Consider the following 10540-nt stretch of genomic DNA (forward strand, 5'->3'; position numbering starts at 1 on the left):
AAACCTGTGAAGGTGTTTGCAGAGCTGTTTGTGTGGAAAACTATTGTTGTTCTCTCCATCTTCCTTCTGGTCACAAAGAGGCGGTTGGTGTGTCTGCTGGAGTCCTCTGCGCTCTGGCAAAATTGGCAAGAGCACTGGGAGAGGTTCCTGTGTCTGCTGGGCTGTCTGTGCAGCGATGGGAGCACTGCCAGTCTCCCTTGACCCTTTGTATCACAGCTAGTCCTGGCACAAATGACTAACGGTGTCTTTAAAGAGCGGAAAAAATGGGCTGCTGAAAGGGCTCTGCTGGAGTTCAGCGCGCAGTTTTCACTGACTTTTTTTTCTGGTCAGCTGGGAATCTGGTTACTTCCAGTCCCTTTGGAAGTCCTGGGGTAGGCTTCAGGAACACCTCTGTGTGTGTGTGAGTGCTAAGTAATAGGCAGTGCTGCAGCCTCCTCTCACGCAGGAGACAGCAGGCTTGTCGTTTCTGAAAGCTGCCTCGGGTATGTCCAGGCTAGTGGTATCGTGACGTAGATAACACTGTTGCTTGCAACATTTGAAAACAGGCTTTTAGTGCTTTTCTTGATTGCCCTTTTTTCTTTCCTCCAGTTCAAACCCATCTTCCTCAATACTATTGACCCCTCGCACCCGCTCGCTAAACTGAACAGAGCTACCAACACTCAGAAGTGCATCCGAGCAGGGGGCAAGCACAATGACCTGGACGACGTCGGGAAAGATGTCTACCACCACACCTTCTTCGAGATGTTGGGGTCCTGGTCCTTTGGGGATTATTTCAAGGTAAAATAGGCTAGGTGCAGCTCTGAATCTCTTGCACAAAGTTACCCATCTCTGTGAACTCAGCAGAGCAATTGCCAAGAGGAAGAGAGAATATCTTGGCGTAGAGTGGTTCCTAAGGTGCCTGTGGCTCCTTTGGAGTAAATGAGCTTGGAAGCTGCCTGGACCCTGCAGAATGTTTTGAGATTAATTACTTAAGGTTTACAAAGCTGATTATATTGACTCTGCCAGTTTGGAGTCTTCAGGCAGAGGTTTTAGTGGCTGTCCTGGAGCTGTGGGGAGTTGCATGTGCTATGCAACTATGATGGACCTCAAACAGGAGTGATTATAAAATAACAACATCCTTTCCCAAGCGTCTTGCTAGTGTAGGGTTCGTATTTGCAAAGGTGATGTTAAGAATGCAGCATAACAGCAGAATTCAGAGGCTTTTTTGGGGCAGCGAACATGCTAGGAGTTAACTTGGCTGCATCTGGAAAGCCATATGAGATGTTTCTTGTGCCCTGTTCACTGCGTATACTGGTTTGCCTGTTTCTTAGGCCAAAAGTCTAAAGGTTTTGGCTGTTTCTTTGTAGAGAGCTGCTGATACCTACAGCAGCCAGTTCTCTGCGTGTGCAGGTGCTGCACGTTGAAGAGAAACTCTGTTTGCATTCACTTGCTGACCTCATCTTTCCTTCTGCAGGAGCTTGCTTGTAAACTGGCACTGGACCTTCTCACCAAGGAGTTCGGCATCCCTGCTGAAAGACTCTACGTCACTTACTTTGGTGGAAATGAGGCTGCGGGACTGCAACCAGACCTGGAGTGCAAGCAGATATGGTTGAATTTGGGGTAAGGCCTTTAAGTGAGGAAGGTGCATGTTTTGATGAGCAGTAGTCATTCAGAGAAAGATGGCACGTGTTATGTGGCAGAGCACATATAACAGGAGGTTTTAACAAAATTGAAGTGTCACAAATAATGTTTGCAGGGTGGCGGAGCTGCAAAGCCAAAGGGAAGTAGTGGTATTGGATAGAAGAGACTGAGAGCTTTTGTTTCAAAATCTCTTGTGTAAGCTTAAGAACGTAAGAAGTGCCCTGCTGGGTCAGATCAATGATCCGTCCAGCCCAGCGTGCTGCTTCTGACAGCAGTTGAGAAGATGCTGTTCAGGGGAAGCAGGCACGCTTGACTGTGACCTGCACTCTGTTTTCCTCCTCCTCCTCCCCTCCCAGCATGCACAGTCACTGGATTAGTTTGTTAGAGGGTGATCAATCTATTCCTTAGCCTCTGTTTGGGGCCCTGCTCCTTCACAGTACGTCTGATTCTGTTTTGAACCTGTTGGATTTCTCTAAATCTCAATCGTAGTCTCCCACCCAGCCTTGTCCTCTCCAAATTGAAGAGTCCTACTCTTTTCTGTACTCTCTTTGTAAGGCAGATCTTCCACCCCCAGGTGGTTTTAGTTGCCCTCCTCTATACATTTGCTACTTCTGCCTCACCCTCCTTGAGATGAGGAAGCAAGAACCGCACTCAACGTTATAAGCTGTGGGTGGGCCAAAGCTTGACGTAGCAGTGAAATGATGCCTTTGGTCTTGTGGCTGTAGCCCCCTCTGAAACCTGCCACTGACCCCGTGACACACCTCTGCGCTGTGGGGCCAAACCCGCCTCGCGTGTATTGAAGTCAGAGATCCGCCTGTCTTCTTGCTGGTGGCTTCGCTGAGGTGTTATGTAGGCCTCTGCCTCCATCTGGGGCCGGCGCCAGGTGCTGATGCTCGCCTGATCCCCCTCAGCAGGGAACCTGGGTGGCAGGATCTTTTATTCGTCTGGCTCAGGACCCTGACGATTTGTCTGCTCATCCAGGGAATTAATGAGCTGAGACTTCTCTGGTATGGTCCTTGGCTGGGGGAATTCTTGCCTTGCAGTAAGTCTCTGTTGTTCAAGAAGAGTTTCTTGTTACAGTCTGGCTGAGGGCAGGATTCTGCCTGGCAATATGAAGGATAACTTCTGGGAAATGGGAGACACAGGCCCCTGTGGCCCTTGCAGCGAGATCCACTATGACCGGATCGGGGACAGAGATGCTTCGCACCTGGTCAATCAGGATGACCCCAACGTCCTGGAGATCTGGAACCTGGTGTTCATACAGTTCAACAGGTGAGCGAGACCTGCTTCCCTCCCCAGGCTGCTCCAAGCTCGGCGTGGGGGGGTTGCTCGGACTGCGCACTGTTTTAACTGCCCCTGGCTTGCTCGCCCTTCCCTCTTGTCCAGGAGCTGTCCACTTTGTGATGCTCTGTCCCCTGACCCACCTGTACAGAAGAGGTCGGTCACACTGGCTTTGGGGACAGACTGGAAGTATTTTCTCAGTTCATCTGCCGGGAGTTCAGTAGGGAATAAGTGCCATCCCGCTCTGGGTCTAAGTTGTCATTGAGGGTCTTGTTAACTGTATTTTATCAAAGTTGTCCTTTGTGTGGCTTGTGTACGGGCCCGTGTCATAAATCTGATGGAACAAAATCTCGTGAAGATGAGGAGAGAGAGGGGGGTTGCCCCTGCAGAGCCTCCATCCACAACAGCTCATCTTTCTTTCTGTGGCTGGGCAGGGAAGCTGATGGGACACTGAAACCTCTTCCTAAGAAAAGTATTGATACTGGGATGGGCCTGGAGAGGCTGGGCTCTGTGCTGCAGAACAAGATGTCCAACTATGACACCGACCTCTTCCTTCCTTACTTTGAAGCCATCCAAAAGGTACGAACTGGGGAGTCTGGGTCTGGGCCTGACCCAGCTGCGTCCATTCCCTGAATCCCTGAGGAGATGGCGTGGGGCTGGTCGGACAGGGCGGTTACGTCTGCAGGTCTCTGCTTTCCCAGCTGCTGCGAGCATTGCGGGTTTGTACTTTGCTGAGGGTAGGAACGCAGGCTGGCACAGTAACTGCTGCCATGGGGCATGTTTCTGGGGGAAAACATGGGACAATGAACGGTGCAGCTTTCCCAGGTGTTTCCTGTGAACTGTCCTGATGGCACGCTCCTTGGTTCTCTCCGAGTGGGAGATGCTCTGCTGTCCTGTATGGCCAAGGGCCATCTTTTTGCCGTGTGGTAGAGAGCATGTGGTGCTGCTGGCCCAGAATCAGAGTTTGTCCTTCAGTCTACCACCTGGAACTTGCTCTGTAGAAGATCCCCTGAGAGAAGAGGTCTTTGCCATAAACCATGACAGTCACTTGCAGAACCAGAGTGCTGTTGCTGCATGTCTTCCTGGGTGGGGGCCGTGTTCCCAGTGCTGGGAATTCTGTGTGCAAGTCCAAGCCTTTTTTTTTTTTTCTCAGTGGAAGGGGCAGAGCTTCCTGGCTGCAGATCATGTTGGAAAAAAAATGCAGGGAAAAGAGCCCAGGCTCCTGCTGCCTCTGAGAGGAATGAGGTGCAGAGCTCCAGAGTTGGAATTAGAGGGCTGCCTTTCTTCGACGTTAAAGCCACCGGCTGGACACAGCCCACGCGTCCTTGTCTGCCTTCCTGCAGTGTGCTGGGAGCCTGGCTGTAGGGACTGTGCCCATGGTGACAGGCTTACACCACATGCAAGCACTGCTTTGTTATAGTGTTGTCTTTCTCTTGGGTATAAAAACACCCTAAAAGGGGACCCTCTCCCACATGACAGAGTTTGAAGTTTCTTGGCTGGGCAGGCTATGCCAGGCCGGAGTCTGTGGCTGCGGGCAGTGGGATGGGGCTGGCTTCTGAGGTGCTTCCCTGTTATTCTGCCATGTTGCCGCTCCCTGCTGTCCGTAATCGTCCCCTTTGCCCACTGCCTTCTCCTCTCTGCACAGGGCACGGGTGCCAGGCCATACATGGGGCAAGTTGGTGCTGAGGACGCCGACGGTATAGACATGGCCTACCGCGTGCTGGCTGACCATGCACGGACCATCACGCTGGCCCTTTCTGATGGGGGCAGACCTGACAACACTGGCAGAGGGTAAGAAGGGAGCTGCCGCGATGCTGCCGCTCCCATGCTGTTCAGCACGTCTTCCCTGAGGGGTCTGGGATCTCATGGGTCTCTGGGATGTGTTTGAATCCATCATTAAAGCAGAGGATAGCAGAGTGTTCGCTCAGTATATCTGACGCTTGAATCCCTGTAGCAAGGTCCACCCAAAAGGCCAAGACACACAGGCCTGAGGGTTCTTGTGAATACCAGCCCTGCTGTGTCAGCCCCCAGAAAGGATCACTGTGGGCAGACAGGCAGAAAACCCTGCTTGGTGCAGTGCTGCTGTCAAAACAAAATGATGAAGTTTGGGCCAGGGGGGCTGTGCTGTGAGTGCCGCTGGACTCAGAGGACTGACTCTTAAGCATACCGTGAGTCTGGGTCACGGAGCTGGGGCCTGGCACCTCACCTCTGGCTTGCTGCCGGTGTGAGCAGCTACTTGAGAGAAAATGTGGGGAGAGAACCCTGTGCCCTTGGTCCTGGGAGGGGGTGCTGGCTCGTGGGTGCTGGTGCATCCCCTGAGAACAGCTCAGAGGTGTAACGTTTGCATGAGGGGCTCTGCTATTCCCTAGGTATGTGCTGAGGCGCATTCTCCGACGGGCTGTGCGCTACTCCCACGAGAAGCTTAATGCCCCCAAGGGTTTCTTTGCTACTCTGGTTGATGTGGTGGTGCAGTCACTGGTAAGTTCTTCCCCCGCTCCACTCTATCTGCTGAAGACTTCCTCTGCTGATGCGTGCGGATCTCCATGCTGAAGGACTAATCCTCTTGGATCTGCAGGGAGATGCCTTTCCTGAGCTGAAGAAGGACCCAGATATGGTGAAGGACATTATCAATGAAGAAGAGGATCAGTTCCTGAAAACACTAAGCAGAGGACGTCGCATCCTGGACAGGAAGATCCAGAGTCTGGGAGACAGTAAAACCATCCCTGGTAAGGCTGTGACTTCTGTCTGGATGCACCAAAAGGCATTTCTCATCTGGGACCGAGTTAGGGCTCAGCTGGGCTGGGAACTGAGAGAGAGTGGAAGGCATGAGGGCACAGAGTTGGAGTCAAAAGGCGGTTGCTCAGAGCTGGGCCACCCCTCTCTCCTCTGGCCCGCATTCACTTGCCCAGGTTTCTAAGCTGCCCAGACACGACATGATGGTGTGATCTCTGTGCTGTCAATGAGGAGCCTTTTTGACATGTTCACGTTCAGCAGACCTGTTCCCTGTCCTGCCATAGCGCCGAGCCAGTCGGGTGGGACAGAGCCGGTCAGAGAGCGGGGAAAAGGAGCGGTGTCTCACGGTCAGGAGTGCCGACTGCTCTGCTTTTTCTCCGAAGGTGATACTGCCTGGCTGCTGTATGACACCTACGGTTTTCCTGCGGATCTCACTGGGCTGATTGCAGAGGAGAAGGGCCTTGTTGTGGACATGGAGGGCTTTGAAGAAGAGCGGAAAAATGCGCAGGTGGATAACAGCTCCAGGGGGAGCTGGTCTGAGAGTGGGCAGGGAGGATTCCCTTCCTTGTAGTTCGCAGTCATGAGTCTGGTCCTTTCTTACCGGGTCTGCTCACACCCCGCGTGCCCCAGTGCCCTGTGGGAAGGACCAGGGCACGGCACTGCAGTTGTGGGACATGTCTTTTCTGTGCAGCTGGGGCTGGTTTTGCTCACTAACACTGTGAGGCCCGGGACCGCGAGCTCAGCCTTCAGACAGAGTTGGTGGAGTGCTGGGAGCACCTCCCCACTGTCCTGTTCTGGATAGGGAAGTTTGGGACTTCCCTGTCCGAGGAGCAGTGTCCAAGCAGGCCTGCAGCCTGGGTGCCTCTCCCAACAGTTTGCTGCTGCAGCAGCAGAGAGTGGCATCGACCGGCTGGCTGGGTACTTGCCTTGCCCTTGCTGGGCTCAGGCCTGCCTTGTCTGCCGGCTGGTAGCGCTGGAACAGCCTGCTCTGAAGTCGGAAAAGATGGGAGCACTCCAGCTGCTGGCACACGGCTTCCCAGAGCAAAGCTCTGGACCAAGGAGCTCTCAGGGATGCGAGTGAGGTGTGCAACTAGGCTGGCGTGCACGGCCCAGTGCTGAGGTGGGTCTTCTCAAACTTTGGTGCTTGTCGTTGGCAGCTCAAATCCCAAGGGAAGGGTGCCGGAGGGGAGGACCTCCTCATGCTGGACATCTATGCCATCGAAGAGCTGAGGGCCCGAGGGCTGGAGGTGACTGACGACTCCCCAAAATACAGCTATGCTTCAGATCAGAGCGGTGCCTACGGTATGAAAAAACCTTCCCTTCTCAGAATCATCCTCTGCTGCCAAACCTTTCCTGGCATGTACCTCAACAAGATCCCCGCTGGCCTCACCTTTCCTGGGACATGGAGGCGGGAGTGGAAATGTGTGCAGGTTAATAGCCTGCTGGTAACAAATCGAGCAGGGAAAAAAAAACTTCAAGGGCTGCTGTACTCTTCAGGTCTGTTGCTGCCAACTTAAGGGAATTCCTGTTCCCTGCAGCTTCGTGTCTCCACACTCCTATGTTTGTGTTTCCTAGCTGCTCCTTTGCCAGTGCTGCAGGAGACTGCAGTTTCTGCTTGGTCTGTTAGAGGGTCCTTGGCCCACTTGCTCTGGCTCTTGCTGCTAATTCTTCAGTTTGTTGGAGACTCGGGAGGCCCCAGGCTCGTAGCAGCACACATGACACACATGGAAGGAGGTGACAGTCCTGCCTTGGAGAGCACTGACTGAAATTCCCTCTTATCCAACTAACTGTCGCCCTAGTTCTTTCTCCTTACCCCCTGCAAATGTAGCTGCCATGAGCTCCTGCAATAGCTGGGAGGTGTTGCTATGAAGTTCTGCTCCCATGTGGTGTCTACAAAGTTCTCCTGTTTTACTGACACTGCCTGTCGTCCCGGTGACAGATTTTGGGAGCCTCGTGGCCACAGTGAAAGCCATCCGCAGGGAGAAGAAGTTTGTGGAGGAGGTGTCCACTGGCCAGGAGTGTGGGATAGTGCTGGATCGGACCTGCTTCTACGCCGAGCAGGGAGGGCAGATCTATGACGAGGGCTACATGGTCAAGGACGATGACGGCAGGGAGGATGTGAGTGGGCCTGAGAGCCTTTCGCTAGACTCAGTCTGACCTGGGGCCTGGGCAGGTGTGTGCAGAGAAGGAGAAGGGGCCAAAGCAAGCTCCAGCAATTTCCTGTCCATGGCAGGTGTCAGGCATTGCACAGGTTTCCTTTTCGGGGGGGGGGTGTGCAGCGTGCACAGATGTGCTGGAGTTTTGTTCCCCTTGCTTCTTGGGGAACTGTGCTGCAGCGACAGGCTGTCACCAGAATGCGGGTGCCTGCGGTGGTGGCGCTGGGATTGCCGTGCAGAAGGACAGAGGTTTCGAGCCATGATGGGGAGCTCTTTCAGCTCTGCTGTGCCCCATAACCATGCCCCACCTTCATTCTCTTCTCCGCTTTGCGGCCCTGTGTGCTGTGCCTGGGGACACTCAGCTTTCTCCTATCACACACACCAGTCTGGCTCTCAGCTGAGACCTTTCCAGCTGCAGCTCAGACCTCTGGCTGGACCGTCTGTCTCCCCCTGGCCTCTCGCCCTGCTCATTGGGTGCGTTTCCCTCTTTGTACAGAAAACAGAATTCACGGTGAAGAACGTGCAGGTCCGAGGAGGCTACGTGCTTCACATAGGAACTCTATATGGAAGCTTGAAAGTAGGAGATCAGGTCCACCTGTCTATTGATGAGGTGAGTTAAGACATGGTATAAGAGATGAGGCCATCTGTTTTCCCTGGATTTTGCCTCCTTTGTTTCCATTGGTGCCACTTGGGTGGCCTGGAGTTTGGGGCCTGCTCTCCCTCTGGCACACGATGCAGGCAAGCAGCGTGGCCCTTCCAGTCTGGCTGACTCGAGGCCTCTCCTTCCTGGCACCTGGCTTTCTCTTGCCACGAGGCAGATAACGCCCCGCTGGCTCAGAGCCATGCTCAGGGGGTTTTGCCGACCAGCAGCAGAAACACGTTTTGGGTCGTGGTGGAGCAGGTATGGTGCTCCGCTGCGTTGTGGATGACAGTGGGGCTGTTGGCCCCACTCCAGACATCGCTCCAGCGGGCGCAGCCTGCTGAGTGAGTGCTGGGTTGAGCCTAGTCTGCAGAATGCATTTCCCTTCCCTGTAGAGGCGGCACCTTTGGAGCAAGAGGGAAGACTCCCATCTTGCAGCGCTTCTTGCTGTTGAGTGTCTGTGACCTGGTCTGTCCTTGGCCTCTCTGCAGATAGGCCTAACAAGGGGACTGCCAGGGAAAAGCCATACACAAATTTGGTGGGGAATGTCCTGCTCCCTTAGCTGAGGCTCCAAGGCAGCTAGTGTGCTAAGTTGTTTCTGGTCTCCTGAGCTGGTTTTGGTTTCTGTTGGAGCAGCGTGTCAACCTCCACTTCTGCTGCTAGAGGTGATCTTGGCTCCGCAGTGCAGGACCCCATCTAACAGTGACTTCCTCCATCAGACTAGGCGGAGGCCAGTCATGAGCAACCACACGGCCACCCACATCCTCAACTTCGCCCTGCGCTCAGTGTTGGGGGAAGCTGACCAGAGAGGGTCGCTGGTCGCACCGGACAGGCTGCGGTTCGACTTCACAGCCAAGGGAGCCTTGTCTACCCAGGAAATCAAGAAAGTCGAAGGGATTGCCAACCAGATGATTGAGGAGGCAAAGGTGGGTATGGCTGACGGGTTGGAAATACTCAAGAAAAAAAATACCTCGAGTCAAGTTTTTGGATGATGTGGGGTGCTGGATGTCTGGCCCAGCAGGAGTCTTCTGAGCTGCTGATGTGGTACTGTGTGCAGATTGGCATCACCTCAGAGGGTTTTGAGTGGGAAAACTCCATGTAGACTGCTCTGTTCGTTGGTACCGAGCCCTCTCTAGGGTTGGAGTGGTTCCCTGCCTGCTCTAGTGTCACATTAGCTACAAGAGCCAAGAAGTTTGGCAGAGCAGGCCTGGTTGGATTTACAACGTAAACCCAGACCCTCCAGTGATGTGTCCTCAACGGCGAGAGAGTTACTCTGTCTGGTGCCAACCCTGTGTCAGAACAGACCCTGCAGGACCCTGTGCTCTGCTCAGGAGTCTGTGGTTAGAAACCATTTGAGTGTACAGGAGCACGGTGGGTCTGAGCAGGCAGTGGTATCAGGAATTTTGAAGATGGGGCATCTGTCAATGACTTTAGGATCCCTGCAGCTCAACAAACCCCAGCGCAGGTGAGGCACGTAACTTCCCTTTTAGGCTCTTTTGGAGGAAGTCGGGATTCCCTGGGAACGCAGGCCCTCAGTCACAGCTGACAGGACCAGCTCTTACCTGCGTCCCTTTCCTGTCCTCTGCAGACTGTGTACGCCAAGGACTGCCCTCTTGCAGCAGCCAAAGCTATCCAAGGACTGCGGGCAGTTTTTGACGAGACCTACCCCGATCCTGTCCGTGTGGTCTCGATCGGCATCCCTGTGGAGGAGCTGCTGGCTGACCCCTCTGGCCCCGCGGGCTCCATCACTTCTATTGAGTTCTGCGGAGGGACGTGAGTATCTGGAGGGGCCGGGGAAGGCAGCAGGCTGGCTGAAAAGGAGTCCCTGGGGAGCCTGAGCTCTGTTGTGAGTGCCGTGGGCATATGCTGGGCACAGCCAGGGCAGAGCTGGAGGTTGTGGTGATGATGCGCCTTTGCATTCCCAGTCCGGAGTCAAGCCGCGTTTCAAATCAGCCTTTGCAGGCAGGGAGGCTGCCTGTACGCTGTCCCTGCCCACACGCATAGTCTCTGACAGTGCTGGGAACGTAGCCCTGGCCGCCCTTTCCTCGCTCGTTTGCTTTTAGTGGCTAGGCTTGGTTTTCTGCCTGTCCCCAGGCTTGCTGCATCTCCC

The 10540-nt window shown here is 54.2% G+C and overlaps 1 protein-coding gene across 1 annotated transcript in view; it reads left to right on the top strand.

The window, feature by feature from the left end:
- AARS (alanyl-tRNA synthetase) overlaps positions 1-10540 on the top strand; it is a 15080-nt gene that overhangs the window by 235 nt on the left and 4305 nt on the right. Inside the window, 13 exon segments of the mRNA XM_009330360.1 lie at positions 588-777; positions 1454-1599; positions 2701-2892; positions 3336-3480; positions 4547-4692; positions 5271-5379; positions 5477-5627; positions 6018-6142; positions 6792-6936; positions 7574-7752; positions 8287-8400; positions 9150-9356; positions 10019-10203. Of these exon segments, the coding sequence (XP_009328635.1) occupies positions 588-777; positions 1454-1599; positions 2701-2892; positions 3336-3480; positions 4547-4692; positions 5271-5379; positions 5477-5627; positions 6018-6142; positions 6792-6936; positions 7574-7752; positions 8287-8400; positions 9150-9356; positions 10019-10203 (2034 nt within the window).

This window comes from Pygoscelis adeliae, unplaced genomic scaffold, assembly GCF_000699105.1.
Source record: "Pygoscelis adeliae isolate BGI_AS28 unplaced genomic scaffold, ASM69910v1 Scaffold458, whole genome shotgun sequence".
Classification (NCBI taxonomy): Eukaryota; Metazoa; Chordata; class Aves; order Sphenisciformes; family Spheniscidae; genus Pygoscelis; species Pygoscelis adeliae.